We start from the raw sequence: 16,509 nt of genomic DNA on the forward strand, positions 1-16,509 counted from the left end.
ATCGAACAAAGAGAACGGGAAACTAACGCTAGCTCAAACAGAATGGCGATCAGCTTGGGTTAACATTCACACGTCATGAATCGGAGCCGGTTTATTAAAACAATATTATCTACATTTACAACACGTATTTGGCAACGGGAGCAGTCGACAGATACTTGTTGTATCCCAGACCGTATCCTCCATAGTTCCACAGTCCATTATCGACGACTTTGGTGGCGACGACGGGAGCGACCAGCTTGTTGTATCCCAGACCGTATCCGCTGCTCAGAACTGGAGCGACCAGCTTGTTGTATCCCAGACCGTATCCGCTGCTCAGCACTGGAGCGACCAGCTTGTTGTATCCCAGATCGTAGCTGTTATCAACGACCTTGGTGGCCAGCACTGGAGCAACCGACGGGTATTCGACCACTTTCTTCACGGCCGCATAGGAACCGTACAACGATGATGGGTAGGAGTACTTGTCCACCGCTGCTGGGAGACCGTACGACGAGCCATAGACCACCTTCGACACCGGAAGTCCATAGCCGTAGCCGTGCTGGTAGGACAGGACATCATCGTATGGCAGGTAGGACGCCTCCGAGGCAGCGACGAACGCCACAGCCATGATTGCAATGAAGAACTGGAATGAGATAGAAGAACTGAATGAGGATGGATGTTTCTAAAGGAATTTCCCTAGAAGCCTACCTTCATTTTAGTTGGTTTGGTTGGATGTTGTTTTGATAGAAGAGCTGTACGAATACTGATACCAAAAACACAATCGAACGCATCATTTATAGCGCCTCCTACCGGAAGTCCAAAACGAAAGGAAAACTCCGTCGTCAAGGTCCAACAGAAGGCCGGAAAAGCGTCGCGTTTGGCTCGTTATAAAAGCAGACGATCAATGGAACAAACGATCACAGTTCACTTGCAACGTTTTCGCGATCATATCCAATCGATCAACGCACTCAACTGTGACCATGAAGGTGAGTTCAATCGATCAACTCGGTCAACAATTGATTGGTACTGATAAGTTATCATTGGTTCTATTCTTCCTTCCAGGGATTCATCGCGATCGCTGTGTTGGCTCTGGCCACTGTCTCCCAGGGATCATATCTGCCAGCGGTGCAGTCGGTCCTTCCGTACGCCTACAGCTCTGGCCTCCATGGCCTGGATGCCTATGATGGTCTGGGTCATTACTCGTCGCTCGGTGGACTGGGATACTCGTCCGTGCTGGACCATGGCCTCTCCTACCCGTACTCGGCCGCTCTTCCGTACTCTGTCTACAACAACGGTCTGTATGGAGGATTCTACGGTGCCAAGTACGCCCCAACTGTAGTCCAAGCCAATGTGAACACTCTGAAAACGGTCAGCCCGCTGGGTCTATATGGCGGATACTACGGTGCCAAGTACGCTCCGACTGTGGTCCAGGCCAACGTGAACACTTTGAAGACGGTCAGCCCGCTGGGTCTGTATGGAGGATACGGTGTGGAGCACGGATACGGACTCGCTCACGGATACGGCTACGGATACAACAACTACCTCCCAGTCCAGGGCCATGCTGCGAAGTACGTTGCTGCCAACCCGGGAGCCGTCCATGTGGCTCCTCTACCAGGCCATCTGGTCAACCAGAAGTCGATTGTGGCGTAAATGACTGTGATCTCAAGCAAATGTATGTGAAATTGTAAATAAATGGAATATTTAACTCAAAATATGATTGGTTTTCTACATTATCCTAAATTTTAAGTTTTCTATGCATTCTAGTGTTTGACAAACCAATTAATTTTAAATCCAACCCAATATTACTAAATTTCTTTAACACAAGCGTCAGCTCATCAAGCATATGAAACAAATCATCATTTCACTTTGAAACATGTTCAAGTTTATTTCGTTTATGTTCTAGGCGCGACTGGATTTTGTACATGGATAATAAATTATGTTTACAGAGTTCCTGGTGCAGCTTCAAGGTTCAGGGACTGCTGGTTGACGGCATGTCCGGCCAGAGGAGCCTCGTGGACGGCGCCACGGTTGGCAGCAACATAGCGAGCCTCCTTCTGGGCGACAACAGCCACGGCGGGCTGGGCGACGACGGTGGCAGCAGGAGCTACGGCCACTGGAGCAGCTTCCACCACATCCGAATCAGCGTAGAACGATGGCGCGGAGTAGGCGACTGGAGCTACTGAGGCGACACGGGCATACGAGACGGCTGGGACGGCATGGGAGACGGTTTGAGCAGCATAGGAGTAGGACGGAGCGGCATAGGAGTAAGCGGGAGCGGCATACGCGAGAGGGGCCGAAACCACGTACTTCGGAGCCACATTCTGCTGGACGACAGTCGTCTGGGGAGCAGAGTACACCACCGGAGCCGGAATGAGGCCGCACTCAGCGACGACGGCCAGAGCCACCATGACTACAGCTGCGATGCACTGATAAGAAAAAGAACCAGAATACAGGAGCGTTTACTTGAGGACACTTGATGGAGATGAGAAAGCCTTTGAATTACCTTCATGATTGCTGGTTAGGGGTTTGAGTTGGATGCTGGTATGCGATCGAGTCGAAGATCGTTCTGATTCTGATTGATACGAGTACAGAGACGCCTTTTATACCAGTAGAAGGAAACACAATCATGAATGTAGTTTCCAAAGTACAACAAAAAATGCAATCCCCAAAATCGCCACAAACAATACCATACCGCCCCTTCCAAAGCACACAACGAACGATCGAACAAAGAGAACGGGAAACTAACGCTCGCTCAAACAGAATGGCGATCAGCTTGGGTTAACATTCACACGTCATGAATCGGAGCCGGTTTATTAAAACAATATTATCTACATTTACAACACGTATTTGGCAACGGGAGCAGTCGACAGATACTTGTTGTATCCCAGACCGTATCCTCCATAGTTCCACAGTCCATTATCGACGACTTTGGTGGCGACGACGGGAGCGACCAGCTTGTTGTATCCCAGACCGTATCCGCTGACCAGCTTGTTGTATCCCAGACCGTATCCGCTGCTCAGCACTGGAGCGACCAGCTTGTTGTATCCCAGATCGTAGCTGTTATCAACGACCTTGGTGGCCAGCACTGGAGCAACCGACGGGTATTCGACCACTTTCTTCACGGCCGGATAGGAACCGTACAACGATGATGGGTAGGAGTACTTGTCCACCGCTGCTGGGAGACCGTACGACGAGCCATAGACCACCTTCGACACCGGAAGTCCATAGCCGTAGCCGTGCTGGTAGGACAGGACATCATCGTATGGCAGGTAGGACGCCTCCGAGGCAGCGACGAACGCCACAGCCATGATTGCAATGAAGAACTGGAATGAGATACAAGAATTGGATGAACAGGGATGTTTGTATCGAGATTTCCGACGAAGCTTACCTTCATTTTAGTTGGATTGGTTGGATGTTGTGTTGATAGAAGAGCTGTACGAATACTGATACCAAAAACACAATCGAACGCATCATTTATAGCGCCTCCTACCGGAAGTCCAAAACGAAAGGAAAACTCCGTCGTCAAGGTCCAACAGAAGGCCGGAAAAGCGTCGCGTTTGGCTCGTTATAAAAGCAGACGATCATTGGAACAAACGATCACAGTTCACTTGCAACGTTTTCGCGATCATATCCAATCGATCAAAGCACTCAACTGTGACCATGAAGGTGGGTTCAATCGATCAATTCGGTCAATATTTGGTTGGTACTGATAAGTTATCATTGGTTCTATTCTTCCTTCCAGGGATTCATCGCGATCGCTGTGTTGGCTCTGGCCACTGTCTCCCAGGGATCATATCTGCCAGCGGTGCAGTCGGTCCTTCCGTACGCCTACAGCTCTGGCCTCTATGGCCTGGATGCCTATGATGGTCTGGGTCATTACTCGTCGCTCGGTGGACTGGGATACTCGTCCGTGCTGGACCATGGCCTCTCCTACCCGTACTCGGCCGCTCTTCCGTACTCTGTCTACAACAACGGTCTGTATGGAGGATTCTACGGTGCCAAGTACGCCCCAACTGTGGTCCAAGCCAACGTGAACACTCTGAAAACGGTCAGCCCGCTGGGTCTATATGGCGGATACTACGGCGCCAAGTACGCTCCGACTGTGGTCCAGGCCAACGTGAACACTTTGAAGACGGTCAGCCCGCTGGGTCTGTATGGAGGATACGGTGTGGAGCACGGATACGGCTACGGATACAACAACTACCTCCCAGTCCAGGGTCATGCCGCGAAGTACGTTGCGGCCAACCCGGGAGCCGTCCATGTGGCCCCTCTACCAGGCCATCTGGTCAACCAGAAGTCGATTGTGGCGTAAATGACTGTGATCTCAAGCAAATGTATGTGAAATTGTAAATAAATGGAATATTTAACTCAAAATATGATTGGTTTTCTACATTATCCTAAATTTTAAGTTTTCAATGCATTCTAGTGTTTGACAAACCAATTAATTTTAAATCCAACCCAATATTACTAAATTTCTTTAACACAAGCGTCAGCTCATCAAGCATATGAAACAAATCATCATTTCACTTTGAAACATGTTCAAGTTTATTTCGTTTATGTTCTAAGCGCGACTGGATTTTGTACATGGATAATAAATTATGTTTACAGAGTTCCTGGTGCAGCTTCAAGGTTCAGGGACTGCTGGTTGACGGCATGTCCGGCCAGAGGAGCCTCGTGGACGGCGCCACGGTTGGCAGCGACATAGCGAGCCTCCTTCTGGGCGACAACAGCCACGGCAGGCTGAGCGACGACGGTGGCAGCAGGAGCTACGGCCACTGTAGCAGCTTCCACCACATCCGAATCAGCGTAGAACGATGGCGCGGAGTAGGCGACTGGAGCTACTGAGGCGACACGGGCATACGAGACGGCTGGGACGGCATGGGAGACGGTTTGCGCAGCATAGGAGAAGGACGGAGCGGCATAGGAGTAAGCGGGAGCGGCGTACGCGAGAGGGGCCGAAACCACGTACTTCGGAGCCACATTCTGCTGGACGACAGTCGTCTGGGGAGCAGAGTACACCACCGGAGCCGGAATGAGGCCGCACTCAGCGACGACGGCCAGAGCCACCATGACTACAGCTGCGATGCACTGATAAGAAAAAGAACCAGAAAACAGGAGCGTTTACTTGAGGACACTTGATGGAGATGAGAAAGCCTTTGAATTACCTTCATGATTGCTGGATGGAGGTTTGAGTTGGATGCTGGTATGCGATCGAGTCGAAGATCGTTCTGATTCTGATTGATACGAGTACAGAGACGCCTTTTATACCAGTAGAAGGAAACACAAACATGAATGTTGTTTCCAAAGTACAACAAAAAATGCAAACCCCAAAATCACCCCAAACAACCATACCATCCCTTCCAAAGCACACAACGAACGATCGAACAAAGAGCACGGGAAACTAACGCTAGCTCAAACAGAATGGCGATCAGCTTGGGTTAACATTCACACGTCATGAATCGGAGCCGGTTTATTAAAACAATATTATCTACATTTACAACACGTATTTGGCAACGGGAGCAGTCGACAGATACTTGTTGTATCCCAGACCGTATCCTCCATAGTTCCACAGTCCATTATCGACGACTTTGGTGGCGACGACGGGAGCGACCAGCTTGTTGTATCCCAGACCGTATCCGCTGACCAGCTTGTTGTATCCCAGACCGTATCCGCTGCTCAGAACTGGAGCGACCAGCTTGTTGTATCCCAGATCGTAGCTGTTATCAACGACCTTGGTGGCCAGCACTGGAGCAACCGACGGGTATTCGACCACTTTCTTCACGGCCGGATAGGAACCGTACAACGATGATGGGTAGGAGTACTTGTCCACCGCTGCTGGGAGACCGTACGACGAGCCATAGACCACCTTCGACACCGGAAGTCCATAGCCGTAGCCGTGCTGGTAGGACAGGACATCATCGTATGGCAGGTAGGACGCCTCCGAGGCAGCGACGAACGCCACAGCCATGATTGCAATGAAGAACTGGAATGAGATACAAGAATTGGATGAACAGGGATGTTTGTATCGAGATTTCCGACGAAGCTTACCTTCATTTTAGTTGGATTGGTTGGATGTTGTGTTGATAGAAGAGCTGTACGAATACTGATACCAAAAACACAATCGAACGCATCATTTATAGCGCCTCCTACCGGAAGTCCAAAACGAAAGGAAAACTCCGTCGTCAAGGTCCAACAGAAGGCCGGAAAAGCGTCGCGTTTGGCTCGTTATAAAAGCAGACGATCATTGGGACAAACGATCACAGTTCACTTGCAACGTTTTCGCGATCATATCCAATCGATCAAAGCACTCAACTGTGACCATGAAGGTGGGTTCAATCGATCAATTCGGTCAACATTTGGTTGGTACTGATATGTTATCATTGGTTCTATTCTTCCTTCCAGGGATTCATCGCGATCGCTGTGTTGGCTCTGGCCACTGTCTCCCAGGGATCATATCTGCCAGCGGTGCAGTCGGTCCTTCCGTACGCCTACAGCTCTGGCCTCTATGGCCTGGATGCCTATGATGGTCTGGGTCATTACTCGTCGCTCGGTGGACTGGGATACTCGTCCGTGCTGGACCATGGCCTCTCCTACCCGTACTCGGCCGCTCTTCCGTACTCTGTCTACAACAACGGTCTGTATGGAGGATTCTACGGTGCCAAGTACGCCCCAACTGTGGTCCAAGCCAACGTGAACACTCTGAAAACGGTCAGCCCGCTGGGTCTATATGGCGGATACTACGGCGCCAAGTACGCTCCGACTGTGGTCCAGGCCAACGTGAACACTTTGAAGACGGTCAGCCCGCTGGGTCTGTATGGAGGATACGGTGTGGAGCACGGATACGGTCTCGGTCATGTATATGGTTACGGATACAACAACTACCTCCCAGTCCAGGGTCATGCTGCGAAGTACGTTGCTGCCAACCCGGGAGCCGTTCATGTGGCCCCTCTGCCAGGCCATCTGGTCAACCAGAAGTCGATTGTTGCGTAAAGTTTGATACTCGAATTGTAAATTGAAGTGAAACATATGTTCTTTCGTTGTATATAAATATATTCATGCAAGGCTGTTAAAAGCAATTAAACATTTTGGCGTAGATTCCCAACTTTGTATTATCAACAATACTTTTTATTTGATTTCTTTTGTTTTTTAATAACGGCGTATGCAGTAGTAATTCTAAAGTCTTATGTTTCTAAAGAGTTGAATTTCAATCGTTTTGTATTTTTGGTCCGTACAGTAACAACTTTCTGCAAGGTAGTAATTATTGTAAATCTTTGCTAGCTCTAAAATTTGTTCTTTCCAATTCCTTTTTTGATAACTTGTTACACTTTTTTACAAATCATAGTACCATATTTTAAGAAATCATTTTAAACTACTTGTTGTTACTTTTCTTCCAAAACATCTTTCTACAAACACACCTCCCTTTGTGTCCATATTAGCCTATTCTCGGCAAGCCCCAAAAGTGCAAACGAGTTTTGGCCCGATTCCGTTACAACCGGAAGGGTTTTGAGGGTCAGCATACCTTCGCCACCATCGGGTGTATGTATCACGTTACGCACCGTTACGCACCCTCCAACGAACGAGAGTTCCAAATTTCAAGATCAATGCCAATGGTGTCGACTTGGGAACCGGTTTAATTCCTTTGCAAATCCGTTGCTTTTCGACGTTGCGGTGACGAGATGAAGAATTGCAGTTCACTATAATTATAGCCCTCCAAAGGTGGAGCTACTATTCGGAACGTCAACCGTCAGCTGCACGACTGGGCGGTCTATTTTGTATAGTTCTTTCGAGTGCGTGCGCCACAACTGGAATGTACGGTGCCGTATAAGCTTGCTAAAGACGCGGGCGTCCTTCAAAGCGCTTGTATGGTGCTTGTTGACATAACAAATCAAAACCGACGCCCAGCCCATTCACAAATTTACAGCTGATCAATTGGCCCCGCTAAGACGACGACGCGTGTTGGGTAGAAATCAGCAAAGTGCAATGTCATGGCACACAGGGTACAATTAGTTTTCAAGGAAGCATAACAACTTGTGATTTAATATTTAAAACTCATTTATTGAGGTAGAAACAGACAGGGCTACAGCTTTGTTCGAAACAACCCAATTTACAGAGTACCAGGGGCGGGGGCCAGGTTCAGCGACTGCTGGTTGACGGCATGTCCGGCCAGGGGAGCCTCATGGACGGCGCCACGGTTGGCAGCGACATAGCGAGCCTCCTGCTGGACCGGAGCAGCGTACACGGTGGCGTGCGGGGCAGCATACGTCACCGCTGGGACGGCATGGACAGCGGTGCTGGCATAGGACACAGCCGCTGGCACGGCATAGCTATGGGCGGCGGCCACGTACGGGGAGGCCACATACGGAGCGGCGTATCCCGACACGACGTACTTCGGGGCAACGTTCTGCTGAACGACCGTGGTCTGCGGGACAGAGTAGGCCAGCGGAACGGCGTACGACGAGACCCCGTATCCTTCGGCGGCGACGGCCAGAGCGACAATGACTGCAACAATGATGCACTGTAACAACGAAAGAACACTAAATTAGCAACCAGCTCTTTGACACGACTCTTCATCGTTCGTTCTTACCTTCATGTTTATAGTTTGTGGTGTTTTGGGGGGGTGGTTTGTGTGTTTAAAACTTGAAGGTTGCTTCTGAACCAAGCTGAACTCAACCAACGTTTGATACTGACAGGACACCGGGCACGCGCTTTTATACCAACTTCACCGCTAGAACCAATCGTTCACATTCTACATGTCAAAACGGTGTCCCTGTACACAGATCTCCCCAAAAAAACGCAACCATACATCCCCACCCTGGGAGGGGACGGCGTCCTATCGTATACACGGGTGTCTGCGGTACTTGCTGTCTCCTTTGTCCGTGCCCCTTCCTTCTCGTTTGTTTCGCAGTGAACGGTTTTGCCAGTCAACCGAAGCTGCGTGTGCGTATTGCGCATTCCTTTCAGTTATCGTACACGCCTAAAACACACTCCGAATTTTTGGAGCAACACTTTGGAATGGTATGATTGGAGCTAGCTAGTGGGCCACAACTTTTTTTTTTGTTGGGCACCAGGATGTGGGAATGACTTTCGATAATTGGGGCGCCCCTAGTTGGATGGAGTCGTTCGTATGGGTAACAAAACGGATGTTCTGATAACGATCGTGTCATTGTGATCTAGATGTTGGTCGGCGATGTGAAGTGCCTTATCTAATGCGGATCTATTTGGGCTTTGTCTAGGAATGGACAGCCTTAAAGGCATTTCATTGCAATCTTTTGATGCAGGTCGTATCATGAAGCTTTCAAGGTGGTTAAAAACTTCCTGAAAATGAGCCGAAATCTTTTTCTCAGCAAATGTTAGGTAGCTTTTTGTAGTTCAGGAGCTGTAATTCAATATAATTTTGTGATGTTTTCCTTTTGACTATTGTTTAAGTGGATAGAATATCTTAGTATGGTATGTTTTAGCAACATCTCTGATAACTGGAGTATATCAGAACAATGAGAATTTATGAAAATTTTCTGGACTATTTTGGCTTTCACTTATAACATAAGTTTACACTTAAGTTTACACTTCTAGATATTGATCTGACTTGGTAGATGATCATCTTTCGGCAAGAGGAAACTGTTGAAATATACTATTAGTCTACAATGCTGCTCCAATCAATTCGACATATGAACGGAATGTTTATCCAAGACCTGAAGTATAAAACTTCCCAGCGCTTCAAGCATAGATCAAAGATCAAAGGTTTATCGGTATTAGTTGAAAAATTATAACTTACAAATGAAAAGAAATACTTGCTTGAGGGGGCAGTCCCGTGGTACAGTTGTCAACTCGAACGAATCAAGAACATGCCCGTCATGGGTTCAAGAAATTCGTAACATAATTGATGAGGATTTCGGAAACGCAACATACAGTGGACTAATTTTAACGAGTACCGCTCATAACGTACTTCGTTTGCAGTTTTTCATACAACAAGCATATCTAAATGCTCCAAATTATACCTTTATCGAGCCAAATATCGGGTAACAAACAGCGTAATATGCTATTTTGATACATTGGATTTTGATACTTTTGTTTTTTGAATAAAAAAATATGGCATCGGCAAAAGTATTTTTAAATATATGCAACTGGTTCATAAAGACCTAGCCGATTTATAAAGTTTTCATTCTCAATATCGGATCGGATTAACAGCTTTATGCAAAGCTCCACTATACTACGAGACAAGCTCGTTTACTTCTTACAAAACTAGGATTCGTACGATAGGCATAAAGCTAACATCAATATTTGTGAAGATAATTGTTTCTAAAACATTGCTTTCTTTAGAGGAAATAGGAGATATTTGACCATCACAGATATAATCCCACACCCGATTACACCAAATGCACCTGTGCGTTCATCATCCGTTTCATATTTCACTTCACCTCCACCTTCACCAATGTACACGTAAAGTGGTTGACATTTTTACCATCGCTTGTTCAATTGTAACCCTCTACAGGTGGGTTGGTTCCGGCTGATAGACTACGACTTTTACGTACTCATGCCTGCAGCGATCGACTTTAGAGGGAGAAACAATAATCGCACTTAAAGAACGGTATAGATCGTGTGCGTGAGCGCGGTCGCTCGTTCGCCTCTCGAGGTCATTGGCCATACGGGTCGTACACCACCGTACGATCGCAGTTGATTGAGCTACAGAATAGAGTCAGTCTTATAAAAAGCTACGGAGCTGTGGGGAAACTGTATCAGAACCATCTGAGCAGTCAACCAGCAGCCAACGCAACGCAAGCAAACCAAAATTCAACAATCATGAAGGTAAGTACGATCGAGAGTGCGTCTGCTGTGCAGTGCAACAAGGACTTACATCGAATCTTCTTATACATTTCTCCACCGAACAGTGCATCGCAGCTGTAGTCATGATGGCCGTTGCCGTTGCCGTCCAGGGAACGTCCGTCACCTACTGGGGCAATGGAGCAGCGCTGCAGCATTTGGCGCCGGTTTCGGTCGGTAGCTGGGTACAGGATAATTCTTACGCCAGAATTGTAACTCCGTGGAACTACGCTTACCAGGCCCCGGTCGCTACCGTTGCCGCTGCTCCAGTTGCCTACGCCGCACCGTACACTTACCAGCCGGCCGTGGCAGTCGTCGCCCAGAAGGAGGCCCGCTATCTGGCCGCCAACCGTGGTGCCGTGCATGAGGCCCCCCTCCCCGGACATGTCGTCAACCAGCAGTCGCTGAACCTGGAACCCGCACCCGGAACTCTGTAAAAATGTTTTATAAAAAGGCAACCGGTTAACCGTTGAATGCTGCAAATAAAAGCTCGTTGTGATATTGTAACTAGCGGTTTTGAATAACTTTGCCAGGATTTGCGGAAAGTATGTACTGAAAGAAAAAAAAGTTGAGGTTGTGGCACTGAAATGTCAGTTACATCTCTCTCATTTTTTGTTATTTCTACTATCCAACAATCTCTTAAAGCTGACAAAAACACTGGAATTAGCATACAAATAAGATCCAACTGATCATTTTATAGCGTCTATTCGAAAACGTATCAGCAAAAGAGAAACAGGAATAAAGACGTTGCGATACAGAGATAACACCCTGCAGGATCACAGGAGCATCACGCAAACAAATCATTTAGATGTTATGACAGCGTCTCTCAAACTTAATTTCCTACCACAAATCCTCCATGACTAATGAATTTGATCGTGATCGTGACAGAGCTTACTACTAGCACGACGATTAAGTGGCGCTGCTCGTTATTTTATGTCGTTCTACAGGCTCTATACCTCTATCTATTGACGCTTATTTAAATAATTATTTTTTATATTGGGAGCGATCAGTTGATCTAATTTTGAACGCGTCGGTTTTTTAAAACATGGAACGTGGACCTCTTCCCGTACCTAGGATTTACCAAACCGACAAGACCGATTAGGTCGTGACTAAAAAAGGCTATTTTTAAAGTCAATGACTTTTTCACAAATTTGTGTTCACTGTATGAGATGAAAAAGAGGAAGCCATTGTGTCGTAACTTTTTTTAGTATTATAAAGAGTTATTTAAATAATAATTTATAATTGCATTTATAATTAACCTTTCCTTCCTAAACATTGCAAATAAATTCCATCGCTGTGAATGGAATTGAATGTACTTATGAATATTTCCTCATTCAACGATTGTTCACGCACCAGTAATTATGCAATGTAACTTTAACTCAAATCATAAATTAGTTTTCTTTCAGATGATTTTACCAATTGAACTTCTACCATTCCATTGCACCTGAACCGAAATATTATTCAAAAATGTTTATTCATAGCCTCATTACATACACCTAATAAATTGGCTAATGAATTCGATTAGATAATGCTGCTGCTTATAATTCTACAACATGGTATGTAACTCCTATCCAACGACCAAAACAAGCCTCCCGCAAACAGAAATCTTCTCGATTCCGGTTTTAGGAACGCCCTAACACAAAGCAATGTTTTCGTTTTTGGCAAATGGCAGATACATTGCAAACACAACCAACATCCTACCAGCTTCTCTAGCGCCTTCCTCCCTTCAAACCGAAGCACATTTTAAGATATCAAAAGCCGCCAGGTAATGCCGGCGGGACGTGATTAAATTCTTCGCCGACGCCAGTCCAGTCCGGCGCGAATGTGTTACGGTTGCTTTACTTTTAATTTCGTTGGTCAATCAGCGTCTTTTTTTGTTGTTGTTCTCGTTGTTCTTAAACGCACATATAATAACGTTTTAGCATGCCACTCATGGTAACCGAAAACTAGTACAGGTTGTACCGGTTTCGTATTACATTCCCTTTTTGCTGCGATTCCCCGATCCGATCCGTGTGGAAGGTGGTGGTGTGGTCTTCAGGAAGTGGTCATGTTTGATGCCAACTCCCCAAGCATGTGCAGGTTTCCAAAATTTGAAGAAAGAAGAATGAAATGTTACCATTGGCGCAACAAATAGAAACAGCATCTGTTTAATCGACCAGAACGCGGCATGGAGCGTAGTAATCCTCATTTCGTAGTTTCTTTGCTTGTTATAGCAATCCTTCTTGCTGACTTTTCCTTTCACTGGTAGCGGAAAAGGAGAAGAGAATTGGGCGGTATCTAAGACGGGCGAGTGGGGTGAAGTTTTTTTGTTCTCTCATGCTTTCGTACTTTTCGGCAAATCGATCAAGCTAACGCCAAAGCGTTTATTAGCGCGACGCGGCTCATATAAATACTGCCGATTACGCTAGTCGATGTCACATCAAAACCGTTCTCCGAACAAATCACATCTTCCAAACGGAATAACCAACAAACCCAAAACAAGCATCATGAAGGTAAGTGGTGCACATCCTTGGCTATCCTGAAGGATATGTCTTTAACTCTCATCCTCTTTTTCACTGCTACAGTGCATCGCAGCTGTAGTCATGGTCGCTCTGGTCGCCAGCGCTCAGGCCAACTACTACAACGCCGTCCCGTCGGTGTACAGCGTGCCAGCCACGACTGTGGTCCAGCAGAACGTTGCGCCCAAGTACGTCACCGCTTACGCTGCCCCTGCCATCTCGTACGCCAGCCACGCCAGCGTTGCTCCGGCCATTTCCTACGCCAGCCACGCCAGCGTTGCCCCGGTTGCTACCTACGCCGCCCCAGTCGCCACCTATGCCGCTGCTCCGATCTCTTACGCTGCCCATAGCTCGGTTGTCCCTGCTCCAGTTGCTTACGCTGCTGCCCCGGCTGCCTATGCGTACGGTCACACCAACTACGTCCAGGCTGTCCCGGCTGTGTACGCTCAGGTGCAGAAGGAAGCTACCTACGTTGCGGCTACCCGTGGTGCCGTCCACAAGGCTCCTCTGGTTGGACATGCCGTCAACCAGAAGTCGTTCAACGTTGAGCCAGCACCTGGAACTCTGTAAATATTCAACTCAATGCTGTAATATGTTTGATTTTGAGAATGGTTTTAAATAGATTGGATTGTTGCAAGGATTATATGCTGGGGCAAAGGTTTTTTTTACATTTGATGACACATTGAGGCTTATGTTGAAGATCTGCTGTTATGAAACTAGCTGAAATGGTGTTTTTTTCCAAGATGTCTAACTAGTCTATGCTTCATCTATTAGCGATCAAGTGATCTCTTCTTGTAAAAATAACAAAATACCAAACATGGGTTGTTATGTAGAAATAAGCACAATCATCATCTTCAAATAAATTAGAATGCTTGGTTTCAGTAATTGTTTTGTAAATCCTCTATAGCCAAAGAATCTACCAAAAACTATGGAACGAGTAACAATTTTACTCTGGAATCCGGCACATGTGATAAACTTCACGCTATTTTTGTTATACATTCGACTGTCCAACTTTACAACGTACTTTACACTTAGCGCGACTATCAACCCACAAAAGAGTCAACTTGACAGCCTATGAAAACACTTTGAATTTATTGCATCATCCCATTTCGTCGCAAAGCATAGTCAAATTACTTAATCGTTCCTTCTCAAACTCCTCGCACATGACGCTTCTACCACGAACCTCCCAAAAACGTAGCAATTAAGCTGGCGCGTGTTGCCACAACTAATTGGATTACAAAAGCGTCCCCGCCGTTCGCTTTTAATATAGCATCATTTTTCACTCGCCAATCACCCGATCGAGGTGTTGCAAAAGATCGCTCACAATCGATCAACGAGCCCCCAAGACATACCGGAAAGTAAGTGCTAGGAACCGGTCAATACCACCGTAGAGACGAAGGGAACAATGGTCCACGGGTGTAGCAGAGTGGGGCGTGGTCGATCTTTCGCATTCTCGATCGCACATACCCACTTCGCATGATCGTACCCATGCTAGGAAGACGCCTTTTTGGTGTTCGGGTGTCTCCTACGGTGGACTGTTCTAGCACTAGCACACAACAAAGGTGTATCAATTAAAGCTGCGTAAAGCAAGGGCCGCTTGGAGTGACCATTTAAGAAAGAAGCTAAAGGAAGAAAAAAGAGACATAGAACGAATAGAGTCACGCTTAAATAAATCGATCACACAATAACAATCTCAAGGTCGTGGTCGCGTCGTTGCTCGGGCAGGTCGCGGTTTTGTGGTTAGCATGATCTTTCTTTCGCACCGTTTTCATGGCGTGTCTCTCTTTGTGACGGTTTGCCATAATTTCCTGCTTCGTGTTAACCATCTGATGCTAGACAGCTTCAGTAAAAAGGGCCACAACGCATCAAGCGAAGATTTTTTCTCATATATATATTTTTTTTGTAAATGTATCAAGCTTGTTTTTATCTCTCATTACTTCAGAAAAGTTTCTCTGTGCTACTTACCTTTCAAAAGAAGTTCTTCTAATACATCTAAAACGATTTTATCGAAAGTAATTTGATTGAAATGTTCAAGCCCGATTCGTAATAATATAACAACATACAGAAAAATATTGGTTTCATAGAGCGAAATCAGTTCAATCTCCTAATGACCATATTTTCCGCATTTCAATCTACCTGTAACCGGTTTCTACTGGTTCGATTCTTCTCAAAAACTCACGCTTTGGAAATCAACCCAATAACAATAGAAGACATAAATGTTAAGGGTGTGTACAAGTTACGCGTTTATTTTAAAATTTATGCAACGATCGATTTTTGATTAACGACATGACCTGGAAGAGGCGCGACATGAACAGCTCCCGGATTGGCAGCAACGTACTTCGCAGCATGACCCTGGACTGGGAGGTAGTTGTTGTATCCGTAGCCGTATCCGTGACCGAGACCGTATCCGTGCTCCACACCGTATCCTCCATACAGACCCAGCGGGCTGACCGTCTTCAGAGTGTTCACGTTGGCCTGGACCACCGTTGGGGCGTACTTGGCACCGTAGTATCCTCCATATAGACCCAGCGGGCTGACTGTCTTCAGAGTGTTCACGTTGGCCTGGACCACAGTCGGAGCGTACTTGGCACCGTAGTATCCTCCATACAGACCGTTGTTGTAGACAGAGTACGGAAGAGCGGCCGAGTACGGGTAGGAGAGACCATGATCCAGCACGGACGAGTAACCCAGTCCACCGAGCGACGAGTAATGACCCAGACCATCATAGGCACCCAGGCCATGGAGGCCAGAGCTGTAGGCGTACGGAAGAACCGACTGCACCGCTGGCAGATATGATCCTTGGGAGACGGCGGCCAGAGCCAACACAGCGATCACGATGAATGCCTGGATTTTATTAAATGTATTTTATGAGTATGCCTTGTACCGTAATGATGTTCAAACAAACCTTCATGATATAACTAATACAATTCACGATTAACTGTCTACTTGTTTGCTCAACAAATGGTTGGTATCAACTGCCGTTACTGAGTTTGATGCACACGTTATATACTAAAATCTAAACGGCTGATTGGTTCAGACTTGAACATTTTACTTCAACGCGCCTTATTGCTGTCCAATTAAAAACACGCGCATCCTGAAGCTTTTCAATCTTTGTCACATTATTTGTTCAACACCTGGTACATGGTCAACCGTGACTAAACGCTGTGAAATGATCCATGACCAAATGCTACACCCGATTGCAATTTGTTACATTTTC

At 46.6% G+C, this 16,509-nt stretch overlaps 11 protein-coding genes across 15 annotated transcripts; 5 read left to right on the forward strand and 6 right to left on the reverse strand.

Moving 5' to 3' along the window:
* Positions 1-54: 54 nt before the first annotated feature.
* Positions 55-733, reverse strand: LOC120901709 (shematrin-like protein 1). 3 transcript variants are annotated; one of them, XM_040309860.1, is made up of 3 exons: positions 685-733; positions 329-619; positions 55-280 (listed from the first exon to the last, which is right to left on the reverse strand). In XM_040309860.1, the coding sequence occupies exons 1-3, from the start codon at positions 688-690 to the stop codon at positions 116-118; spliced, it is 462 nt and encodes a 153-aa protein (XP_040165794.1). In that variant the 5' UTR covers positions 691-733; the 3' UTR covers positions 55-115. The 3 variants fall into 3 exon arrangements, with proteins under 3 accessions (XP_040165794.1, XP_040165791.1, XP_040165790.1); XM_040309857.1 differs by having other exon boundaries at positions 55-232; positions 281-619; XM_040309856.1 differs by having other exon boundaries at positions 55-619.
* Positions 717-1,690, forward strand: LOC120901701. Its single transcript, XM_040309848.1, has 2 exons — positions 717-962; positions 1,039-1,690. The coding sequence occupies exons 1-2, from the start codon at positions 957-959 to the stop codon at positions 1,624-1,626; spliced, it is 594 nt and encodes a 197-aa protein (XP_040165782.1). The 5' UTR covers positions 717-956; the 3' UTR covers positions 1,627-1,690.
* Positions 1,691-1,835: 145 nt separating this feature from the next.
* LOC120901715 (cuticle protein 16.5-like) lies at positions 1,836-2,590 on the reverse strand. Its single transcript, XM_040309868.1, has 2 exons — positions 2,480-2,590; positions 1,836-2,402 (listed from the first exon to the last, which is right to left on the reverse strand). The coding sequence occupies exons 1-2, from the start codon at positions 2,483-2,485 to the stop codon at positions 1,917-1,919; spliced, it is 492 nt and encodes a 163-aa protein (XP_040165802.1). The 5' UTR covers positions 2,486-2,590; the 3' UTR covers positions 1,836-1,916.
* A 159-nt stretch (positions 2,591-2,749) lies between these two features.
* Positions 2,750-3,483, reverse strand: LOC120901711. Of its 2 annotated transcripts, XM_040309863.1 has the most exons (3): positions 3,365-3,483; positions 2,961-3,299; positions 2,750-2,927 (listed from the first exon to the last, which is right to left on the reverse strand). In XM_040309863.1, exons 1-3 carry the CDS (start codon positions 3,368-3,370, stop codon positions 2,811-2,813), a joined length of 462 nt encoding a protein of 153 aa, XP_040165797.1. In that variant the 5' UTR covers positions 3,371-3,483; the 3' UTR covers positions 2,750-2,810. The 2 variants fall into 2 exon arrangements, with proteins under 2 accessions (XP_040165797.1, XP_040165796.1); XM_040309862.1 differs by having other exon boundaries at positions 2,750-3,299; positions 3,365-3,482.
* Positions 3,484-3,509: 26 nt separating this feature from the next.
* Positions 3,510-4,352, forward strand: LOC120901704. Its single transcript, XM_040309851.1, has 2 exons — positions 3,510-3,642; positions 3,719-4,352. Exons 1-2 carry the CDS (start codon positions 3,637-3,639, stop codon positions 4,286-4,288), a joined length of 576 nt encoding a protein of 191 aa, XP_040165785.1. The 5' UTR covers positions 3,510-3,636; the 3' UTR covers positions 4,289-4,352.
* A 145-nt stretch (positions 4,353-4,497) lies between these two features.
* Positions 4,498-8,668, reverse strand: LOC120905115. Its single transcript, XM_040315842.1, has 5 exons — positions 8,561-8,668; positions 8,084-8,491; positions 5,475-5,959; positions 5,142-5,259; positions 4,498-5,064 (listed from the first exon to the last, which is right to left on the reverse strand). The coding sequence occupies exons 1-5, from the start codon at positions 8,564-8,566 to the stop codon at positions 4,579-4,581; spliced, it is 1,503 nt and encodes a 500-aa protein (XP_040171776.1). The 5' UTR covers positions 8,567-8,668; the 3' UTR covers positions 4,498-4,578.
* Positions 5,410-6,143, reverse strand: LOC120901712. Of its 2 annotated transcripts, XM_040309865.1 has the most exons (3): positions 6,025-6,143; positions 5,621-5,959; positions 5,410-5,587 (listed from the first exon to the last, which is right to left on the reverse strand). In XM_040309865.1, exons 1-3 carry the CDS (start codon positions 6,028-6,030, stop codon positions 5,471-5,473), a joined length of 462 nt encoding a protein of 153 aa, XP_040165799.1. In that variant the 5' UTR covers positions 6,031-6,143; the 3' UTR covers positions 5,410-5,470. The 2 variants fall into 2 exon arrangements, with proteins under 2 accessions (XP_040165799.1, XP_040165798.1); XM_040309864.1 differs by having other exon boundaries at positions 5,410-5,959.
* LOC120901698 lies at positions 6,195-7,050 on the forward strand. The gene is made up of 2 exons (XM_040309844.1): positions 6,195-6,302; positions 6,379-7,050. Exons 1-2 carry the CDS (start codon positions 6,297-6,299, stop codon positions 6,964-6,966), a joined length of 594 nt encoding a protein of 197 aa, XP_040165778.1. The 5' UTR covers positions 6,195-6,296; the 3' UTR covers positions 6,967-7,050.
* Positions 8,669-10,643: 1,975 nt separating the features above from the next.
* LOC120901721 (adult cuticle protein 1-like) lies at positions 10,644-11,301 on the forward strand. The gene is made up of 2 exons (XM_040309875.1): positions 10,644-10,779; positions 10,863-11,301. The coding sequence occupies exons 1-2, from the start codon at positions 10,774-10,776 to the stop codon at positions 11,229-11,231; spliced, it is 375 nt and encodes a 124-aa protein (XP_040165809.1). The 5' UTR covers positions 10,644-10,773; the 3' UTR covers positions 11,232-11,301.
* Positions 11,302-13,150: 1,849 nt separating this feature from the next.
* LOC120901703 (cuticle protein 16.5-like) lies at positions 13,151-13,935 on the forward strand. The gene is made up of 2 exons (XM_040309850.1): positions 13,151-13,286; positions 13,359-13,935. Exons 1-2 carry the CDS (start codon positions 13,206-13,208, stop codon positions 13,860-13,862), a joined length of 585 nt encoding a protein of 194 aa, XP_040165784.1. The 5' UTR covers positions 13,151-13,205; the 3' UTR covers positions 13,863-13,935.
* Positions 13,936-15,511: 1,576 nt separating this feature from the next.
* Positions 15,512-16,254, reverse strand: LOC120901700. The gene is made up of 2 exons (XM_040309847.1): positions 16,198-16,254; positions 15,512-16,136 (listed from the first exon to the last, which is right to left on the reverse strand). The coding sequence occupies exons 1-2, from the start codon at positions 16,201-16,203 to the stop codon at positions 15,549-15,551; spliced, it is 594 nt and encodes a 197-aa protein (XP_040165781.1). The 5' UTR covers positions 16,204-16,254; the 3' UTR covers positions 15,512-15,548.
* Positions 16,255-16,509: the final 255 nt, after the last annotated feature.

Source organism: Anopheles arabiensis, chromosome 3 (assembly GCF_016920715.1).
Source record: "Anopheles arabiensis isolate DONGOLA chromosome 3, AaraD3, whole genome shotgun sequence".
In the NCBI taxonomy this organism is placed as follows: Eukaryota; Metazoa; Arthropoda; class Insecta; order Diptera; family Culicidae; genus Anopheles; species Anopheles arabiensis.